The sequence below is a fragment of the Oryzias melastigma genome, linkage group LG22 (genome assembly GCF_002922805.2).
Source record: "Oryzias melastigma strain HK-1 linkage group LG22, ASM292280v2, whole genome shotgun sequence".
In the NCBI taxonomy this organism is placed as follows: Eukaryota; Metazoa; Chordata; class Actinopteri; order Beloniformes; family Adrianichthyidae; genus Oryzias; species Oryzias melastigma.
The window spans coordinates 20,200,230-20,222,196 of NC_050533.1; the positions used below are offsets into that span (position 1 = coordinate 20,200,230).

Below are 21,967 nucleotides of genomic sequence, written 5' to 3' on the forward strand. Positions count from 1 at the left end.
ATATTTAACCCATCGAAGCATTTTGCCTTCTGGTCGCTAGGTGTCACTATTTTACCCAGAAATGTATTTCTTTCTTCTTCTCTTTTTGAATTTTTTTTATATATATGTATATATATATATATTTTTTTAAATTATAATTATTTCTACTAAAAACTGGGGTTGGACTCTAAAATAATTTCTAACTTACATGTAGTTTGTTTCGATACATGCTGTACCTGCAAAGTCCTAACCGGAAGTCGCGTGTCTGTGTGCGCGTGAGCTTCACGGTCATAGTAGGAACCAGCTGTGGTATTTTGGTCCAGGCGAGTCAACCTCGGTCACGAAAATGACAACGAGGAAGTCTGGCTCACGACTGGAAACCGAAATCGAGCGGTGCCGTTCAGAAGGACAGTGGGATAAGATCCCGGAGCTGGTGCGCCAGTTGTCGGCCAAACTCATCTCAAACGGTAGGAAACGCTCTGGTCCCCCCAGAATCTGTTCATTCAGCGAAGGCCTGTCCCCGGCCTGAGACACCGCGGTTCTTCCTGACCGGGACAGCCCTGATGCTGAAAGTATTTTAGGGATGTCCGCTTCTTAGAGTCAGTAAACATAAATTGGAAATAGCTAGCTATTTCAAAAACAAGTAATTTGTTTTTATTTTGATGAAACCACCTAGTGATACATATAATTATTCGTAAACAACCAGCACTATGGGTCACCTTTAAGGATAAATTGACTCAGAAATGTGACATAAAGGGATTGCTGCTTTACATTTGACATTTTTTGATGTTCTGGAACGTGAAGTCATAATGAATGATGTGCTATGCTAACTTTATGAGTGATACGGTTAATATTTTAGTCACTCAGGTGTTTCTGGGTGGTGGCATATAATAACACTGCAATATAGCTTAATTTGAACAATTCCTAGTGAGTTTCCATCAGAGTCGTTCTTCATATAATGTATATATTTGTTGTTGAAGCAGCTGCATTTTGTCCAGGAACGCCATACATTTAAATGAAACCTCAGTTTGTCCTTCCGCCAATGTGCTAGCTTATTCAAAGCTGTGTTTGGCTGCTACAAGCTAGCTGTCAAACTCTGTAAAGCTGCTGCTGCTCTTTCAGGATGCCAATACAATTACGAGTAAAGATAACATTTAACTGCAATTGTATGACATTCTTGTTGAGTTAATAACAAGATCTAAATGTTTGTGTTGGTGCTGTTTTGGACGCTGTAAATATACCTAAAAACAATTAGCAACTAGATGCTAAAAATGATCCAACCGAGCTAATTCATCTAAGTACCATCAATTATTTATGATCCGTTTTTAATTAGAATCGTTCAAATGCAGAAAACAAGTATCTTAATTATAAGCTTCAAAAATTAAAGATGGCACCCTCTTTTACTTGGTTTTTCTGCCCGAAATAAACTCTCAATGAAGGCTCTTGTGTCCTTTCTCTCTAGATTTTAATAAATACAATTAATATGTCACTACCTATAAAATATCTACTAGTTTCAAAATTCTTAATAACAATCAAGCCTAAAAGGTAGTGATTTTTAAGGTAAACTACTTTAACTAAAAGTTATTTAGAAGCTGTCAGCGTTGCAATAAAGCATTAGAGTTGTGGATGCAAATGTAGTGTTGTTTTTTAAGCAAAAAGGATGTGACTTAGACAAAAAAGAAGATATTCAATTATGGAATAACGATATGTTTATATATGATAAATAGAAGGAGATTTAGCTTAAACATCTGGTTGAAAACTATTGTTGGAAGGCATTTCATGTATTCTCTTTACAGAGAAAAATGTAGGCATTCTCTCTGGAATACATTTTTTTTATCAGGTAAAAAAAAAAAAGTTGGATCGAAGTAATAAAGGCATTTTAAAATTATCTCTGGCAGTGACATCCAATCCTTTATTCAAAAATATAACAATTTATTAACGTTTTTTTTTTTCTTTTTAAATTCAGAACAAAATCAAAAGAAATATGCGTTTCAACTTAAAGAGTCGGGATATGGAACAATCTAAAACAATCACATAAAGAAATCAAATCATTTTAAAGCTTGTTTGAAAAGAATGGGTACAAAAATACAATCCCCATTGCTTAATTCCAGGTTTTTTCATTTAGAAATGAAATGCAAACTTGGCAGTGTAAACCACAAGCATACCATGTGTTATATAGCTGATATGTATGTACAGGTTTATATACAACACGTTTATCTTTTATGTCATTTTTTTCACTCTGTCTTTTTTCTAATTATGTAAAAGGAGCAAAAAAAGTATTTATTTTTCTGTTCCTTTCCAAGTTTTGTGTAAGACCTTCTGTGGATAGATGGATGGATGGATGGATGGATGCATGGATGGATGGATAGATGGATGGATGGATTTAAAGCACTACAGTAGCAAGTGAAGTTGTGAAAAGTTGTCATATTTATTGGAACAAAAGTAATAATTTTAAAAACTGGTAAGAAAAAAGGCAAAAAAAAAGTTTTATCTATGGTGAGACATTGCCAAATCCTGAGAAACTAGTTTACCATCAGAAAATGCATGAATTTATCAACAGATGAATGTGCAGGGAAGTATCAGCATTAGAGTTAGGAAGTAACATTTTCATCTTTAAATCAGGTAACTGAATAGAATACAAAGTTTTTTTTTAACTTCCATGTTGCTGAGTTAAATCTGACAATGCTAGGAGTGAGCACTCTATTAGAGTCAAACTAGTACTGATATAAAAACACATTTTCACTAATAATAATGTGATTGAGTATTTCCACTTTAAATCAGTGTAGTAATCTATTTATTTGTCAATATATTAAAATATCCTGCATGTTGAAAGATAAATTTGACCACAGAGTGCTTTGAACTCCTGGATTTAAAAGCAAAAAATGTGTCAACATTTTATTTTCATTACATAGAAACATATGTATTTAAGTTTTATTTTAAATCAATTAAACAAAATCAATTTGAAACAGTTTATTGTGGATCCTGTTTTACTTGTTAAAAGTGGGGAGATGTTTGGGTTCTTAACATTTTTGTATGTATTTGTCTAGATGACCTTGGTGAGCTGCTGTTGGGAGAATGCAAACTCCAGACATACTTGAAGGAGAATCCTATCAAGCAGGGTTCCAGTCCCAGAGGTCCACGGCCCAAACTAGTGGAGGTCAGGAAACATCTCACTGCTGCTCTGGACAGAGGAAACCTTAAGGTAACCCTGCAACTTTAGATCGCGACATATACTGTAAATGTTTCACAGTTTCATGCAGAAATCAGAGGTTGAAATCCAGGCTTTTATATATTTTCTTCTTTCAGCCGGATTACCTCCAGGAAGCCAGTCTGTTGATGGCAAAACTCTGTTACGTTGAAGCAGAATTCAGAGATGCTTTAGGTAACCTTCACAGTTCCTAAACGTTCTAACTAAGCATTTAAACTCAATACTCATGAGTTTTTTCCCCCTCTGCTTGGCATCTTTCCAGGTCACTACAGCAGAGTGAACCTGGATGACATGCAGCTGGCTAGTGCTCCTGTCTACAGGTTGTCCATGATAGCAGAAGCTTATGCCACCAAAGGTACGAGGAGACACCCACAGGCATTATACATGTCCCTGGCCTGCTTAAGCTCATCCCATTGTCCTCAATCCAATTTACACTAATACTTACAGCTCTCTCCTTATGATAGCAGGACAGTTCTTACGTGCTAGATTGTTTCTTAGTATCCAATCATAAAGTTTATTTATTTAAGTAACAGGGTTACAAACTGATATATTTTTATGATATTTATATTATTTAATGTATACCTTATATTCAATTTTGTTATTTCAAACATTTGTTTCTCAAAAGTAAGATATTGGAAAATTATGAATATTTGAGTCACTATTTAAAATGCATCAAAAAGCTTCCTTATTGTTTAAGCTAGTCTGTGGTCCAGAACACGATCATTGGCCATCTGCATGAGGAGAAGTAAAAGATGCCAAATTGTCCAAACGTATTAAAGACCCACTCCATAAAGTAATCCAAGATTAAACCTGTATTTCTGAGTATTTCTTTACTCAAATCGTGTTGGATCAGGAGCAGATGAAAACCAGCAGCTCAGGTTTGTGACGCAGTAACTGTCATGGGCGGAGTAAAGTCTCTTTGCTCTGCTCTGCTCCTCTACAGTGCTAAAGCATCCACTTGCAGACAAATAAATCCATTAACATCTTCATTCATAATGTTAGTTTGGGCTTGTGAGGTGCTATAAGCTAGTGGGAGAGAGTGTAAACAAAGGACTGATGGGAAATTAGCGCTGCTAACTTCTGCGCCAACAGTCCTGACTACAACCCAGATAAAAAATTCTGATGAAATCCTGCCGAAAAGATGTCCTAAAAAATGACAGGCTTTTTTTTTTAATTTTTGGCTAAAAATGGCATAATTGTAATTATAAGACCACTGGGAATGATTTCACAATAGAAAAAAATACATAGCTGGAGTGGGACTTCAAAAAGATAGAAAACTGCAGGATTCAGGCTTTAATTAAAAAGAAAATCAATAAACTATAAATTATTTCTGAGAAGATCCAATTGATGTAATCAAATCCATGTATCAATTTTTATCTTACATATTTCTTTTATTTTCTTCAGACAAAAAATGGCTTTTTGCTAGATTTATCATCGGAATTTATCATTTAAAAATGAAAAATTCCACCTTTTTTCAGCTACTTGTTATGTGTATAGTTTTTTTCCCATCCTCAAACAATATTGGCTTAGAAAAATACTGGAAATGAATAATAGATGTGAAGTGAATCAGCATCTTATGAATTGAATAGATTTTTTAAGTTATACTCAGACCTTTGCAGTGATCTCAGCTTTGATCAGGAGCCTCAACATTTGTGTTTCACACCATGTTTGAGTCAAAGGCAACATCAGAGGCGTCCCGTCTGGTCTAAGGACAGAAGACTGGGTCTCCAGTCCTCTTGTTAGGTTAACGTTAACTTTACCTCTGAAGGACACACATTCTAGAGTAGCAGCTTAATGTTTTCTCTGTCAGTTGTGTGTCAGGGAGCCGTTTCATCTGCTGCCCATTCTCCAGCATTTCCTGGTCTAGGAATCATGGAGCCACGATAATCCTGCAGTTAGTTGGCCAGCAACATTTGTTTGACTTTAAACCCCCCTATTTGCAAAAATTGTGATGAGAAAGAAGTAAGAGACCAGATCCAAAGACTCAGAAGAGCTGAAAGTGTTTACCAGAGCAGCCTCTGCAATATCCTCCAGATCGCGCCACACTAATGACTTCTACACTCGCTCATAGTTTACTGCTCTGCTTTTATTCAGTTCAAAGTAAAATTCTAATTTCCAGAGATTAAAAAAATATACATTTTCATTCATTTTAAACTATTTTCAGGATTAACAGCTGAAAATATCTTCATTTTTGCTTCTTTCCTGAATTACACTAACTAATCAGTTTGTTTTGTGTTTTTCCAGCAGTTATTTTGCCTCTGATTTTCTCTCGGCCTGTACTATTTTGAAACATGTCTTGTAACTGTTTCCAGGTTTGTGTCTGGAGAAGGTCCCCGCCAGCTCTCCTTCTTTATCCAACAAGAACACCGGCTCTCCATCATCCAATAGAAGCACGACGGACAGGGAGCAGGAAATCATCACCTGCTACGAGAAGTCTGGAGACATAGCTTTGCTTTACCTTCAGGAGGCAGAGAAGGTCTGTGTGTCTGTAGTGTCACTGACGTATACAGCAAACAGCAATGTTGGCGACTATGCATTCAAGTTTGACTAAATGGACTTCTGACAAACACTCTACAAAGAACCTGTAGGAAGAAACATTGATTTTTCCATTTGAGGATTAGTTAAACATTTTAAAATTGAATCAATTAAAGTTAATTAAAGCCCATAAATCAAATGATGTAAACTCATATTTTACAGCAGTTTATTGATGATATATCCTAAACTTAGGGCTTATCATTTAACAGTAAATGTAAAAATAAGTATAAGGCATACGAAATGAAAAAAACATTTGATAAATTACATTTTTTAATAAAAATCAACATTACATCTATTTTGAATGATTGAAATTTTTTTACTTCTATAGATATTGTTGCATTCTTTTGGTGAAACAAAGATCCTTAAATGATTTTAATTTACTATTTTCATTAAGGAGCATCAATGCATGTACATCTGGATATTTAATCCAAGCACACAATGTGTTTTGGTAAAATGGAATGAAATATTGAGTATCCTGAATTAATTTAAGCCCCTTAAAAGAAAAGTGTTAAAGCTCATTATGTGGTTTAGTTAACTTGATCAAAAAATGTACACAAAGTTTTTAGTTGTCGCTAAGAGACATTCTTATATACATAGACGTCTTATTCTTACTATTTTATTTAATAAAACAACTTTTCTTATTGCCAGCAGCAGAAAAGTGTGTCTTAATATATATAAATCTATTTTTTCCCCATCTTTTCGTGTAGGCATTATCAGCAGGTATCCAAAACCGCAGCCCCAAACCTGGACCAACAACCCAAGAACAGGAACTGGGCTACTTCCTGGAGACAGGCCTGCAGAGGGCCCACGTCATCCACTTTAAAAATGGGTAGGACTCTAGAGTAAAGGATCCGCTTATATGGTGCTCTTGGTTATTGTGAAAAAACTTAGTTTTCCTAAATAAAAGCGGCATATTCCAGAAGCCTTGCTTGGATCTTGTATAGTTTCTTTGTAATGTAATCAAATTCTGGCTAATACAAGTTATATTCAGTCTCATTTATGCACATGATCTTAACAGGATTAACTATGAATATTAGGTAAAAGTAATAAATAATAGAAACCAGGAGATATTTCTGAAATCTTTTTGGATTTAAAAGTAGTTTTTAATGATTTTTCTGTTTTTGTAGCAACCTGACACAAGGCGTGGGCAGATTTCGAGAGATTCTTCGGGCCATTGAGACCAGAACTACCCAGAACCTGCGTATGGTGAGCTATTAGCTGGAGGATTATCTTCCAGATTGTTGACGTTTATTATAATCTTTTTTTATTTTAATATAATTTTAAGGGTGCTCTGGATATTACTGTGTGTAGATTCAGTCCCAACTTGCAAAACGAACCCCCTTTCTGAATTTTTTGTTGCTTTTTTTCCTTTAGACAGATTTTTTTTATAGAACAGATCCATTTCTGAGGTATCTCCAAGAATGTGATATTAATAGCCTCTCCTTAGTGTCTTACCTCAGGGAGCTTTCTCCGCCCCCTCCCAGTGTCACAATGCAAACATTGTGTGACAACAGCTAAAGTCATTCCTGAAGTAAAGTGGATTATACAAACAGTCACACAACAGAAAATCCCCAAACAATCGTTTTCCTTTGTGAAGCTGATCTGGTTTAGCAGGAATTACCTCTGGAATGTTGCTCAAGTTTTTATCTCTTTGTTTTAAAACAACAGAAATATTTGTTTTTTTCTCTACTTTCTGTACCGGGGGTTTATAATTGAAACTTTAAGAAGGAAATGAAGATCCAGAAGTCTAGAAGTGGAGAATAATGTGTATTAAAGTGTACAAACTGTCTTAACGTTTTCAATATTTGGTGTAATTGTTGTTACCAGTCTGTTACTTTAAATTAACTACAACGTAAAGACTTTATGACAGCATTTTTTGTGACATATTTATGGCTTTCATTTTCCTTCTTCTTTAAAGGAAAAAAAAGTCCCTTCTAATAAAAAAAGTGAAACATTCAAATGTGATTAAAAAGTGAAATGAAGAAGAGTTTTCTTTTTCAGTTTAATCCTGACTTGAATTAAATCCTGAGAAGTTTCAGATGTTTTCTACGTATTTTAGGTACTTTAAGAAGTTCGTTCTCTATTTTCTTTGCATTGAAGATTTCTATATTTTTTATTTAAACCTGATTAGAAATGAAATGTAATGTAAAGAAAGCTGCCTCACAGTTAATTAGCCAAACGTGGTCAAGAAGGATAGATATACTTCCATCGTTTCTGGGGAAAGTTTCTCAGGAACTTTGTGCTGTCATGCGATTAATTTTTTTTCGTGCGATTAATTAATTGTGAACTGTAATTAAGTAATCAATTTTAATCCCAATATTTTTAACCCAATAATTGCTAATGAAACCTAATTTTTAGGTATTTTATTTAAGTTTGTGGCACAATAAAATATGAAAATAAGACTAAAAAGGTGGCTTCATTACACCATGAAGGAATTTAACTATTCAATTATTATTCAACTAACTTTTGACTCAGTTTTTCTTTAAATAAACCTTTACCTCATCACCTGTACAAAAACAATGAGATTAACACAATAAAAAAAAATAATAACGCAGTAAAATGTCTGCAATTACTTAATTGCGGTTAACGTGATAATTTCGCAGCCCTATAGGAACTATATGAAGCCAGAAGGTGGAAGGATTGCCACTTGTGTTATTTGGTCACAGAACTCTTACCTTTTGTTTTTTAGTTTCACACGCACTTGTGTGTTTTTGGAGCCCCCCCCCCAAATAAATGTTTTTGTGTGTTGAGCCAATCTTCAAGAGCCTAAGATTGTTTCACGTTCGAGCTTCTAAAAGGCGTTACTGTTTCTGAGCATTTGTGACCTGCAATCAAGGGAACAGAACTGAGTTAATCAACTCCATGTTAAGGTCCCACTCCCATCATCCTTTGATCTTCATTATGATTATGCAGTTTTTAACCAAAATTTAAAAAAGCATAATTTTCTTGGACATAATTTCTGCAGATCGGCAGTAGTTCATTAGAAATTCACCTCAGAGTTGTGGGTCGGGTCTGTTGGCTCAAAGCAACTCCGCTCCCACTTCCCGTCATGTAAAGCCTGCTGCCTGAATAGCTGTGATTTGTGTGTACTTGTTTTCTCAGACTATAGCCAGGCAGCTGGCGGAGATCCTGCTCCGAGGAATGTGTGAACAGAGTTACTGGTCTCCTCTGGAAGACCCGCCCTCCGTGTCCCCGCTGGACGATCCCACGCGACAAGGACACACTTACATCAAGAACTACAGCTTGAGTCGAAGTCCACGAGTGTACTCGGGGGAGAAGTAAGCCCCCGTCAGCGTTTTCTGTGCTGAAATAAAAGCTTTGTTTTGGTATGAACGACTGATTTCTCCATCTCACTGCTCTTGTTTCCCTTTCCAGCTTGTTTTGCCCTCAGGAGAACACTGAAGAAGCTTTGCTGCTTCTTCTCATCAGTGAGTCCATGGTAAGACACACTGTCTGCAGAGTGAAAGGTTAAAAAATAGCTTTTAGCTTGACTTCTTGTGTTTGTTTTTAAGGCTAACCGCGATGCCGTCCTGAGCCGGATCCCTGAACACAACAACGATCGGATCATCAGCCTCCAGTCGGCCTCTGTAGTGTATGACCTACTGACTATAGCTCTGGGCAGAAGGGGGCAGTATGAGATGCTGTCGGAGGTGAATGATTGAAAACGATGAGTTTAGAACACCCAAATTTCTGCTCTCTTTACTCATGAACACAGGACACATTTAGTCTAATTCAGAGTCTTGGTGATAACATTGGAGGTGTGTCTTATTCTTGTAGTGTTTGGAGAGAGCCATGAAGTTTGCCTTTGAGGAGTTCCATCTCTGGTACCAGCTCGCTCTGTCCCTGATGGCCGCCGGTAAATCAGCCCGTGCCGTTAAAGTATTGAAGGAGTGCATCCGCCTGAAGCCGGATGACCCCACCATCCCGTTGCTCGCCGTCAAGCTGTGCATCGGACCTTTGCACTGGGTGACAATCGCACACTTGCACACAGAACTCAGCTAACTGTGTGTCACAAGTTCATCTTTGGCATATGACTGTTTTCGAATTGTTCCTAGCTGGATGAAGGTGAGATGTTTGGTAAGATGGTGATCGACATGGGAGAGAAAGCTGCTGAATTTCGAGCCAAAGGTTACTTGGCCATTGGTCTGGTGTACAGCCTCAAAGCCACTGATGGTAAGTCTGCAGAGTGATTGTGCTGCATTATTCCACTCCGTTCCATTACAACATTTGTTAGACTGCTTTAGACTAGGGGAATAAAAAATGATCGATTCAGTGAAATATCGCGATACTTCATTTGGCGATACTTATATTGATTTAAAATACTGCCAAGGCAATAATTAGTTATTTAAATATTTCACTTAAATATTTCCTGAATTGCACCATGAATTTGCTTGGATAAAATTAACTTGTTTATGAGATACAGTTACAGTGCTTAATGTTCTGATCATTAAATAACATGTATTTTACTCTTTTACTTTTGTGAAAAATTTATTAATATTTAAATATTTCTTAAGTCAAAATTTACAAAAAAAAGTTGAAATATTGTCTGGTACGGATATATCAGGATACGTATAGTATCATGACACATGTACTGTGATACACATCGTATTGACAGACTCTTTCCAATACACAACCCTACTTTAGATTCGACATTTATCAAAGGCAAATATGTTACTTTAGGGCTGATAATACTAGTATTTAGCCTTTGAAAACCATCTCCAATCATCTTTTGGTTACTGGTAAAATCGTTCTAATTATTATTAGAGTTTTTAGCCAAAATCAAAAAATTTGGGTCATTTTCTTGAACATAGTTTTTGCAGAGCAGCAGGAATTTGCGTCTGAGTTGTGGGAGGGACCATTGGGGCAGAGTAAGCCTGGGTTGATATCCCATCAACCCTTTTTTTACACCACTTACTGTACAAGTACAAACTGGACATAGCAAGTGTTGAGTTCCCCCATAGGAAATGCATCAAAAAAGCCCTAAAAAGTGGCGAGTAATATTGAAGCTATTAATTTGTATAGTTTTGTGTCAAATGTCAGCTCAGACGTGGTGAACAAAGATGCTTATGAGCCTATTTTTCTCCAAGTGGATGCATCAGAATAGAGTGGAGCAGGGAGTTTGTAACCTTCTTATTGTAGTTTCTACGTAACAACTACAAGCTTTTTCCAACTGCATTTTTTCATCTGGTCCTGATTCATCATGATTTGAATAAAGAACTGTTAAAAACACAGTTTTAATCTTAATTTTCTTTATATATGTCCTCCATCATTTGAAAAATCCTACAAGAGCACAAGTGTGAGCACAATATATTACCTTGTTTCTTTCATGTTGTTTTAGCCTCATTGCGGAGCACACAAGAGGAGTATCAGAGGAAAGCTTTGGGAGCCTTCCAAAGGTTCGGACTGGACTTAGCATTTATTTTCATTATTTTCTCACTGCTCTGACCCAGTTTCCCCCAAAATTAAAGTTTCATTATTTATTAATCAGTTTATGACAGCATCCCTTTCTTTCATTCTGCTGCAGAGCACACGGTCTGTCTCCCACTGACCATCTTGCAGCCTTCTACTTGGCGCTGCAGCTCGCCGTTTCCAGACAGGTACTGATCATCTGAAATCACACATGAGGTTAAATATAGACCCTCATTGTCAGACTGTGTGTTATCCCAGCTCCGATGAAAACCTGTAGTGTTTGTGTGTAGATCCCTGAGGCGCTGGGCTACGTCCGACAGGCGCTGCAGCTTCAAGGAGACGACGTCCACTCCCTCCACCTGCTGGCTCTTCTCCTCTCCGCTCAGAAACATTACCATGACGCCCTCAACATCATAGAAATGGCTCTGTCCGAGTACCCCGAGAACTTCAAGTGAGCACTTCGTTTAGGCCAAATCTGGTGCCGGCTCAAGAGACAAACCAGCGAGCTTAAATGATGTTTGTGTGCGATGCAGTTTGCTTTACACTAAAGTGAAGCTGGAGGCCATGTGTCGAGGACCTGAGGAAGCTCTGCTCACCTGTAAACACATGCTGCAGATCTGGAAGAGCTTTTACAACCTCACAAACCCCAGGTTTGCTCGCATTCAACACCCACATCACGTTTTAAAAATGAAAGATCCTGAAAGAAGTCACCATATGCTTGTTTGCAAAAGTTCACTTTTTTCAGGCTAAATAATCAAGTTTATTTTTGTCTTTTAATTAAAAAATATATAATTTTTACTAAAGGACTCACAAATAAAACTTTGCTTATGTTACACAGATTAAAAGATATTTGACTGATCTGAATAAAAAACAAAAATAGGCAGAATTGTTGCCGTTTGATCCTGCACAGATCACTGTTGGTTTATTAAGGAACAAAATTGTTTTTTCTTAGTGTTCTAACAGCATTCCCTGTTCTGATGTGTGTGCAGTGATTCGGGGCGCGGCAGCAGTCTGCTGGACAGAGCCATCGCCGACAGGCGACAGCTCAACGCCATGACTTTGCCCGACTTCAGTGATCCTGAAACCGGTAGGCAGCAAGTCTTTCTCCTGATCTGGGATTGTCGGATCCTCTTCCCACTCATTTCCACTCCTGAATCTTTTTTTATTTTTGTATTGACCTTCTGAAATGTGTATTTTTTAAATGAGAAATCTCACTTTACAGCATGGAAAGAATGTCATGGAAGAATGGGTTCATTAGTAACCTCTTTTATGCCTTCTTCTTTCCATGATCACTTTAACTCATTTCTGTTTTATCTCCTCTGTTTTAGTCTCAGGTTCCTCCTCTTCCCATTCTGGGTTTGAACCCGTCTCCCCCACCTCCCCATCCACCGTGTCTGCACTCTCCTCACCCCTGTCGTCTCCTTCTTCCCCCACCTACTTTTTCCAGCCTCTTCCTCTCACCCCTCCGGTCAAAAACCCATCTTTCCGCCCCCCTCTCCCGTCTTCCCCTTCTTCACCTCCACCCTCCGCTCCACCCACCAAGACCAGGGCTCGGCCCTTTTGCAACCATGTCATTCTGCGCCAGCTCTCCTCCAACTGTAATCTGCCTCCACGTGCTCTCTCCCTGTAGCATGGTGTGGAGTGTGACCTGAAAAGAAACAAACACTTCTCTTTAGATTTGCATGTTTGAGCAGCAAAACGAGACTTATCACTGACAGAAACGGCAAAAGCAGAGTTACACTTACATTTCTTCTAACCTGCATGAGTTCCAAATATTGAAATCTTAAAATAAAGTAGTTTACTTAAGTGTAAAAAACACATTGCATCAGGTGTGTGCTGCTAGGAAAAGATGGCAACCAAAAAGGAAGAAAAATTAGCTTTATTTAAAAATAAAATAAAGTTTGTCCTTTCATTTTTCTGCATCACTGTTGCTTATTTTCACCCTATTTCCATTCTGAAAATAAATGTATAGGTATACAGTCTTCTGGAATAGCAAACAGCTATGCTACACATATAACCAAAAGGAAACATTATTTAAACTTGTGATTTAAAAATAGAAAAGAACATATGAACAAATGTTCTCGATGAATAAATCAGTGTCATCAGACTTTTACCAGCTATAGATTAGACTGACTCGATCTTATTTTTAAAGTTTTTTTTCAGAACCACAGATCAATCGTTTTTTCTTTTATCTGACTTTTCCTTCCGAATTTGTCTTTCCTATTTTTGATTATCTGTTTTGTATTGTCCATCTAATGTTCTGCCATTTAAAAAAAACTCACCTCTTCGCTCTTAATCTCACTTTTTATGTTTGTTTTTTTTTTTGTTTCAAATATTATTTTTTTCAGGTTTGAGCTCACAACCACAATCATTGTGTGATCACTAAAGTGAAACATCATGAATGTTTACTCTGTTAATGCATGGAGTGTTGTGTTTTTTCACTACAGAAGCTTTAGCCTTAAAATGTAACTGTAATTTAAGGTAGTTTAATGTTTGGTTGAATAAATAATTATTTTTAAAAAGGTTTTAAAAAGTTATAATGAAAATAAGACGATCCAGATTTAATTTTAGACTGCCTACGGCTCTTATTTTGGCAGACATGAACTGTTAATATCCCAGCCTTTGTGCTTTCATCTGATTTCTGGAATCTTCTGTCCTTCTTGTCTGTTTTTCATCTTTGAATCAATAACAAAAATCTGTGTTTTTTTTTTATCCTCCCATTTTTCTTAAGGCTGCCTTCAGGATGATAACACTCTAGGTTTTTCCTCCATCCTTCCTTCCTTTTCTGTTTGTAAGTAGCCATCAAATGTCCAGAATTTTTCTTTCCCCATTCGTCTTTTTTTTTTTTTTTTTTGCTCATTCTTTGTTCCCTCTTCCATTCTCATTTTTAAGTCTTTTCAGTGCAGAGATCACTTGTGTGGAGTGAAGGGCAGACAGGAATGTTTATTTGAATCATACTTTTTAACCTTTTCTGGAAGCCAAATCAATATTGAACACCAAGCAAGACCATTTATAATTTATAAATGATTTTGAATAACTGTAGTTACCTTGGATGAAAAAAGTTACCTTGCTCAGTTTATTTTACACAGAAAACAAATAAGAAAATGCAGTTTAATGTCTGCCCTTGAAAAGCCATTATTAAAAGTTCAATTATAATATACAGAGATCTTCTTTTAAAAAAAAAAGTTGGTAAAATTATGAACTTTTAAGTGCTAGAAAAATATTTAATTAATAAAACCACACCTTTTCCATTTGTTTTATAAACTAAAGAATTATAAATGACAATTAACATTAATCTAAAATCAAACACAGTTGAAGTGAGAGCTTACCTCAAAATATAACATCAGTTTTTATGTTTTATCCAATTGGAAAATTAAGACACCAGGCAATTTATTGCCTACCATTATTTTGCAGTCACTTTCTTTGTATTATGCTACCAAAAAAAAAAGATCAATTCAATTGTTAAATCTGTAAAAGTGCAATGTTGGTAATGAAGTTTTCAATAAAATGAGGCTGGTAGGGCATTCATTCTTAAGTTAAAAGCAGGTTTTGATGAATAGAAACTTGGACGAGCGTCCTTTGGAGTTAAAATGGGTGAAAAATCCATCTTTCATGTGACATTAATCCAACTTTTACAAAAATGTGTGACTCCAAAACACCTGACAACGATCTGTGGCTCACTATCTTCAACATCTACACTCTGATTGAACGTCAAAGGAAAAGGATGGAAGACTAGCTAAAAATATCAAAGTTTATTAGGACTCCTCCCATAACAAACCAGGATTCTCTGCTTTCAGTCCTTCTCTGCTGTGAATTGAGTTACAACTACCTGCAGCATTAGCAGTGCAACAAGAGAATTCCTATCTGCGTTGCAGGTTAAAGCTACATAAAAAAACATAATTCATAAAAGATTTGCTCCAAAGAAAAAAGGAAACTTCTATCAGATAAATTCAGGAAAAGTTCTATTGCAGTTTATCCTAGTTGGTAAATCTCTTTGTTTGCTTTTAACAAGCTGAGTGTTGCTGTTCATCAAGAGCTCTTGCGCTGTGTGGAGTGGTGCGTGCAGCTTGAGGCCTTCTGAAGCTTGTGATTGCAAAAAAAAAAAACGCTGCAGATTTCCTCGTCTCTTTCTGAAGCGTCCCTGCTCCTGCGCTTGGTTGAGCGAAGCTTTCAGCATTACAAAAAGATGGCTGCTCCACCTCTTGTTTGAGGACGGTCCGTCTTGCTGGGTTAGTTTGCGCTTAACTGTCAGACTGTCTCCCTTCAGGTTCGGTGCACGCCACATCCATAGCAGCCAGTCGGGTGGAGCAGGCTCTGTCAGAGGTGGCGTCCTCCTTGCAGAGCAGCGCCCCTAAACATGGACCTATGCATCCCTGGATGACGCTGGCTCAGATCTGGCTCCATGCAGGTGTGCACTCTTGCAATACGCTGGAAATGTGCTGCTTCCTATCTACAACAGAGCTATTAAGGCTACAAAACATTTTTTATCAATGAAAATTGACCAAATTTAGCTAAATGCCATTATCAACAGGGACTCTCTCTCACTAAAAATACTTTCTCATCTGTTTTGTTTCTTATTTGCTCTCACAGCTGAAAGAAGTAAACACATCATAGTGATATCAGTGGGTGTGTTTCATCCACACTTGCACTTCCTGTTTGAAGCTAGCTTGATAGTAAAACGAAGGTTCTCATGGTGACAGAAACTGATTTGAGCTGAAAGTTCATCCAACTAATTTCATAACTGATAGTAACACACTCTTTTTCATTTCTGTTTTTATGTTTTATATTATTATAAAACACATTGTTTTTAAAAATATTCTGTGCCTTTAAGTGGAAATTTGGCCCATACCACATACTCAAAAACTCACAAAAATTTGCACACACCCACTAGTATCTGGTGAAAATTAGTTTCAGACATTGTGACCCAAAAAAAAAAAAAAGTGGCATAGCAAGAGTGGCATTCACCTGTTGCTTGCACATGTTTTACTGGAGTATTGTTCACATTTATCACATAAATAAATCCCTGGCTCAAGATGAACGAAACAACATTAAATGCAATTTGAACATGTTAGGATCATGAGCCTCGTTGATAAAAGCCTAAGTTGCCAAGGAAATTCTAAAGTTTAGTTTTGCTGATTCTTCTATAAATTACATAGACTTGGTCGTTACCCCCAGGTGAACAAAAAGTAAAATGGTTGCTATGGAGTTAAAACCAAAATAAATGTTTTTAAATACATTTGTCACATGTAGCCCGGACCAGGGTGGCAGAGGTAAAAGGGGAGAGTGAGGACGGGGAAGGGTAGCACCTGTGAGTCATACAACGCTGCTCGCAGCTTTAAATTACACCACACTGTATACACTTTTGTCAGACAGACATGAACATTTTCACACTTTTCTCTCTTCTCTATCCAGAAAGCTAGATTATTTCTGAATGTACACTCTTCTAATATAAATGTAAGAATTGTAAAAATTCTGAAAGACACAACCTCCATAAGTGCACAAACTGTGTTGGGTCATAGAACATGATCTGCATGTGACTCCTTTGAAGGTGGTTGGAGCCATCATGCTCCCCAGCACACCTCTGTATATGCATGGCCGTCTTAGAGGGTCAAAACTTGAGTATCTTGTTGTTCCTGAAGCTTTTCTGGAGCTGTTTTTTTGGCCTGGATTGCTGCTCAACTCCAGCACATCAGTGTGATTACTGAAATTCATCTTCATTAAACTGTGGACTGAACATGATTTCGTCAAGTCAAATAAAAAACACTTAACTTTGATTCAAAAGACTAAATTCAGTTGGAATTCTGTGGACATTTTAATCAGAAATGTCATGAATATGAGCACCCATATTTACTTAACGGTTGATAAAGTCAAACCTATTTATGCTCCAACTTCAAAGTGGAGAGAGTTTGCTGACGTCAGCTTCTGCAAACATTTCCTCGAGAACTTTGATTTGCTTGATTCTATTTTGTCTTCGGTTTTCCTCCCCCTGAACACTTTTATTTGTGCACTAGCAGCAGAGATTTGCAGGGCAAAAGGTAAACAGACGGCGGAGTAACGCAGCCAGCTCTCAGACACACACTCAGTCGCTCGCAGGCCGTTTGTTTTCCTCCTTATCGCTGGAGCTGCTTCCTGCTATAGGTGGTCATTTCCATCTTGGCAGCACAGCTAATGTAATCATCTAATTAGAGCAAAGATGGAGAACAGTCAGCTCATTTCCTCTTTGATGTTCGGCTGCATCACTCACTTTCTGTTGCTAAGAAAGTTTTTGTGAGAAGGAATTAGTCAGATTTTTGATATGAAAAAGGTTTGTTTCACAAAAAACATTTAAGTTTATTGTAATTAAAGGATTTAAGTATGTGACGAGGCTACATAAAACAAATTTTATAGACATTCAGGAGTGCTACGCTAATTTTCCTGACCTGAACATGGATGTAACGCAGATCTTTGTGGTCCTGTCCCCATCTATGTCCTTTCAAACAGCTGAGGTGTACATCGGCATGTCGAAGCCTGCTGAGGCCGCTGCGTGCACTCAGGAAGCCGCCAACCTCTTCCCAACATCCCATAATGTCTTGTACATGAGGGGGCAGATAGCCGAGCTAAAGGGCAACATAGAGGAGGCCAAACGCTGGTATGAGGAGGCCCTGTCCATCAACCCCACGCACGTGAAGACAATGCAACGACTGGTAAGATGTGCAGCGTGCACACACACATAAACGTGACTTGTCCTAATTAAGATTAAAACTGAATTTTCTTTATTCAAATCATTGTGATTCAGTACCAGGCGTAGGAAATGCTCTGGTTAGTAGAACTCTGAGCAACAGGGAGGGGAAAGGGGCGGAGTTGCTCCACATATAACTCAAATTTCTAATGAACTACTGCTGCTCTGCAGAAACTCTGTCATAGAAAACAACAGATTTTTAAAATTTTGGCTAAAATCGGCATATTCATAATTAAAAGACCACTGAAAACATTTTTAAAATAGATCCAAAGATTATCAGAGTGGGACTTTAAAGACGCTGGTCCTAAACCGAGCCTGTTGTTGCGTTCAGTCACAGACCATTCAAAACATCCATATCATTTGCATTTATTATAAATACCTCTGCTGTGAAACCTGCTGCTTTTGATATCTGTCTCATCCTCAAACCAGCTGGCTGAAGTAGAAAATGCATCTCTTAGAAGAACTGACAAAGTTGGACGTGTTTGTGTGTACGTGATGTATGCGTGCGACGAGCTTTTATTCACCAAAGCCTCACCAGCTGTGAGTTGTGAGGGCAAACGGAGGTTGCCATAGTGACGGAAACGGACTGATTTGAGCTGAAAGTTCATCCAAATTCTGTCTCCAGCTTGTGCTGTTGAGAGGAGGGCCTGCTGAGGTTGTTTTGCAACGAGCGCCGCGAGACTTCGCTCCGCTCGTCGGAGTGAAGTGTAAATGTCTATTTGTGTTTTTGAAGAACAAGAAATACAAGCAACGGGATGTGAGAAGAGGAAGACTGTTGGGTTGTCTGAACACTCTGGCTCTTTCATATGAATGAATGTGCAGGCTTAGAAAGCAGCTTGTTTTGGTCGGTAAATGACTTGTTTTATATACTTTAGTCCCTTTCAGTTCCTCAAAGAGGCTGGGGATGTCAAATTTGGAGCTGACGTCATTGGTGACATGTTGGTTATCACCTGCCATTGCAGAGAGATGTCATAGAAGTGCGTGTGGTTTAGAGGTGTAATGATTCATTTTAACGATTCAATTGATATCATAATTTTTGGTTAACTATACAATTCCTTCTGGATATTAGTTCACTTTGAACAATCCGGTTCATTGACTTAAAACCAATTCAGCACATCTTTTAGTGTCTCTATCAAAATTTCCGATATCAATATAATCAATTAATTTAATTGTGAAATCATTTTATTATAGGATAGGTCTATTAGATTAACAACTTCCCTGTTTAGATCACAGGAATATAAATCAATCAATCGTTACACCCTTAGTGCGGCTTTTTCAATAAGAAATGTGTTTTTCTTTTGGCAAATTTACCTCAGGATTTTATTGCAAATCCTTACAGAAAATGCTTCACACGTCCCACATTCTGCAGTAAAATGTACATTTATTGTTATGATTTCAGGAGCTGAATTTTTTTCTAACATCTTCACTTTAAATGTTTGTGTTTGTCGCCGTCAGGGTCTGATTCTGCACCAGCTGCAGCGCTACAGTCTGTCTGAGAAAGTCCTCAGAGATGCTGTCCAGGTCAACAGGTTGGTTTGAATTTGTTTTTTTCTCTTCCATCCCTTTTTTTACACTTCTTTCTTTTTAAGTTTTGTTTTACTCTATGTTTACATTGCTCTAGACTAATGGTCTTCAACCTTTTAATAGTAAACGAGCCATTTGGACCAGTTTGTTTGTGAGCAAAAGCGAAACAACTGAACTAAAACGGCCATCGTACCTGACAGTCACTTGATGTAAACACGTTAGAAATGAGGCGATCGGCGAGCCACGGACAAATGTAGAGCATTAGATTGTCATGTTAGCCAAAAGGAAATAATTATTCCAACTGTTTACTTGTTGGAATGTTTATTTTAACACCACTGAAAAATGTATAACTGGCTTTTTTGTGTCTCCTTACGCGGCACGCGTGCACGTACTGCTGCTGTGACGTCATCTTAAAAGCTCTATTGTAGTTCTAACAGAAGTCATAACACCACAACGATGAGACATGAAAACTCATTCAAATCTGGTCGGATGAATTCATGCCCAGTAAAACAACGTTTAATGTGGTCCACATTTATTTTATCGACAATCTACATGTCACAAACAGTTAATAACCTGTAACCGTAGCGTCTCCAGTAACCATCATGCAGGATTCCTCCGCTGCACCAAAGCTGCAGTAAAAAGTGTTGAAGCTGGCCTTCATACAGACGCTCAAATCCCATCAGCAAAATAAAAAGCTTGAATTCGTTAAAATACCTGGAAAGCATTTGCAGACCGCAGCGCATCCATCTTTCTTTTCTGTTTTGACCCGCCCCTATAGCTGCTGGCCAATGACTGAAGAGATCTTTAGTCACGTGATTTTATTTACAAAGTTTGGTCACGCTGAGGAGGCTCGGGGAGGCTCATTGACTTTTTTTTTTTTAAAGCTTGATCTATTATTTTGAAATCATCCATCCAGGTCCCTGTTGACCAAGCGTAAACGCACTGGCTCTTTTTTTTTTAATTTATTGTACAGAACATGCATAACAGATTCTCATTGACGGTCTTTGAGCAGGCTCAAGGATAACATCGTGAAATGGGCGGGACCGACAAGGAGCGAAAAGCGGTGCCTCAGAAATGGAGTCGTTTTACTTCCATGTATTAAAACGGTCCACAAAAATGACTCATATTTCATAAATAATTTGTTATTAGCATTCCGAAGTTAATATATGATCATATATATGGATATAGTTTACCCTAAAAGGCTGAAGAAAGTCATGGTATGGCCCCTTTAAGTTTATTTTACAGAAGATTTTGATATTTTTTAACCATCAATTTGCTCAGTTATTAAATATGTTAAAATTCTAAGCACATAAATTACTATAGTTGCAAACCTATTATTTATTAAATTGTTCGCATTTTTCTTCAAAGTTACCATGAAGGGATGAAGACTGTGTTCTATTCTTTTCCATGTTGTTCATTATGTTTCTCTCACTCAGTTCCTCTCATCTTTCCTGTTTTCTTTCCACATCTTCATGATTGAACCCTTTTTTTGTTTCTGTCCTGCTTTTTCTCTCTTGTGTGTCAGACCCGTTCTAAACGTAACTCTGTTCTCCTCTCGTCAGCACGGCTCACGATGTTTGGAACAGTCTGGGTGAGGTGCTGCAGGCTCAGGGAAACGCTGCCGCCGCCACCGAGTGCTTCCTCACCGCCTTAGAGCTGGAGGCCAGCAGCCCCATCCTGCCCTTCACCATCATCCCCAGAGCGCTATAAGACAGACGCGCTGGAGAAGACACAAATAGTGCTACATCCTGTTACCCCGCCCACAGTTTCTCTTGCTAAGGCTGCTACCCATGACTGTGTGAGTGTGTGTGTGAGTGTGTTTGTTTCTGTGCCAGTACATTTGTCTAGTCGCACTTCTCGTGCACCTGTTTGTATCTGTGCATGCCCACCTTCATGTGTGTGTGCCAAAACATGTTCCGTGCACACGTTACATTCGTTGATGTAAATAATATTTGGTTTCACTCTGGTTTTCCACTCGGAAGCCGAACGGTTTTGTTTACACGTCGCTTTGGTCCAAACACACAGAAGTAGACTATTAGCTGAGCGGTTAGTTACTGGAGGTTTTCTCTCTGAGCCAAATACTTTCAAGCTGAAGACACACTCGCTGCTGCTGACACAGAGAAGGTTTTTGTTACTTCACTGCTGTACGGGACGTCCAAAAAAATCTGTACCGACACGACACAACAAATGCTGAAACAATCAGAGTACATAAACCAAAACCCTGAATGCATTTACACATTAAAAATCCAAAAAAAGAATCAGAATGGTGTCAAAAACATGCTTTTTTTGTTGATTTGAGCATAAAGTCAATCACAAATGTTCAAGTTCCCTTGTTACCTCGACCCCTGAGTTCTGTAGAGCTCTGTAAATAAAGACACTAACAGATTTTTTTCCCATAAACCCCCTCTCCGTTATTATGTAAGAAGAACTTTTTAGCTGCAACAGTTAAACCACAGCAGCTGCATTTAACAAGTGCCAAAAACAGAATAGACACGAGCTTCAAAGTTAGTATTCCAGTTTTAGGAAACGTTTGACTTCTCTGTCACTTTTTTTTTTTTTTTTTTTTNNTGGTTTTCTGTGTGTGAAAGCATCAC

At 37.8% G+C, this 21,967-nt stretch overlaps 1 protein-coding gene across 2 annotated transcripts; it reads left to right on the forward strand.

Annotated features, from left to right (window-relative positions):
* Window positions 1-30: 30 nt before the first annotated feature.
* On the forward strand, window positions 31-21,834 carry ttc7b (tetratricopeptide repeat domain 7B). Of its 2 annotated transcripts, XM_024272355.2 has the most exons (21): window positions 34-446; window positions 3,027-3,181; window positions 3,286-3,361; window positions 3,450-3,542; window positions 5,500-5,663; window positions 6,430-6,551; window positions 6,850-6,928; window positions 8,825-9,000; window positions 9,098-9,161; window positions 9,235-9,372; window positions 9,500-9,688; window positions 9,778-9,895; window positions 11,061-11,118; window positions 11,247-11,319; window positions 11,422-11,582; window positions 11,665-11,781; window positions 12,121-12,218; window positions 15,399-15,539; window positions 17,612-17,814; window positions 19,305-19,378; window positions 20,936-21,834. In XM_024272355.2, the coding sequence occupies exons 1-21, from the start codon at window positions 326-328 to the stop codon at window positions 21,081-21,083; spliced, it is 2,568 nt and encodes an 855-aa protein (XP_024128123.1). In that variant the 5' UTR covers window positions 34-325; the 3' UTR covers window positions 21,084-21,834. The 2 variants fall into 2 exon arrangements, with proteins under 2 accessions (XP_024128141.1, XP_024128123.1); XM_024272373.2 differs by lacking the exons at window positions 15,399-15,539; window positions 17,612-17,814; window positions 19,305-19,378; window positions 20,936-21,834 and adding an exon at window positions 12,460-15,237 and having other exon boundaries at window positions 31-446.
* The last annotated feature ends 133 nt before the right edge of the window (window positions 21,835-21,967 follow it).

Excerpts from the sequence above, each read along its gene's own strand:
- ttc7b (XM_024272355.2), top strand. The coding sequence starts at position 326 with ATGACAACGAGGAAGTCTGGCTCACGACTGGAAACCGAAATCGAGCGG. Across the intron at positions 3,362-3,449 it reads AGAATTCAGAGATGCTTTAG|GTCACTACAGCAGAGTGAAC; the intron begins GTAACCTTCACA and ends GCATCTTTCCAG. Across the intron at positions 11,583-11,664 it reads GAGTACCCCGAGAACTTCAA|TTTGCTTTACACTAAAGTGA; the intron begins GTGAGCACTTCG and ends TGTGCGATGCAG.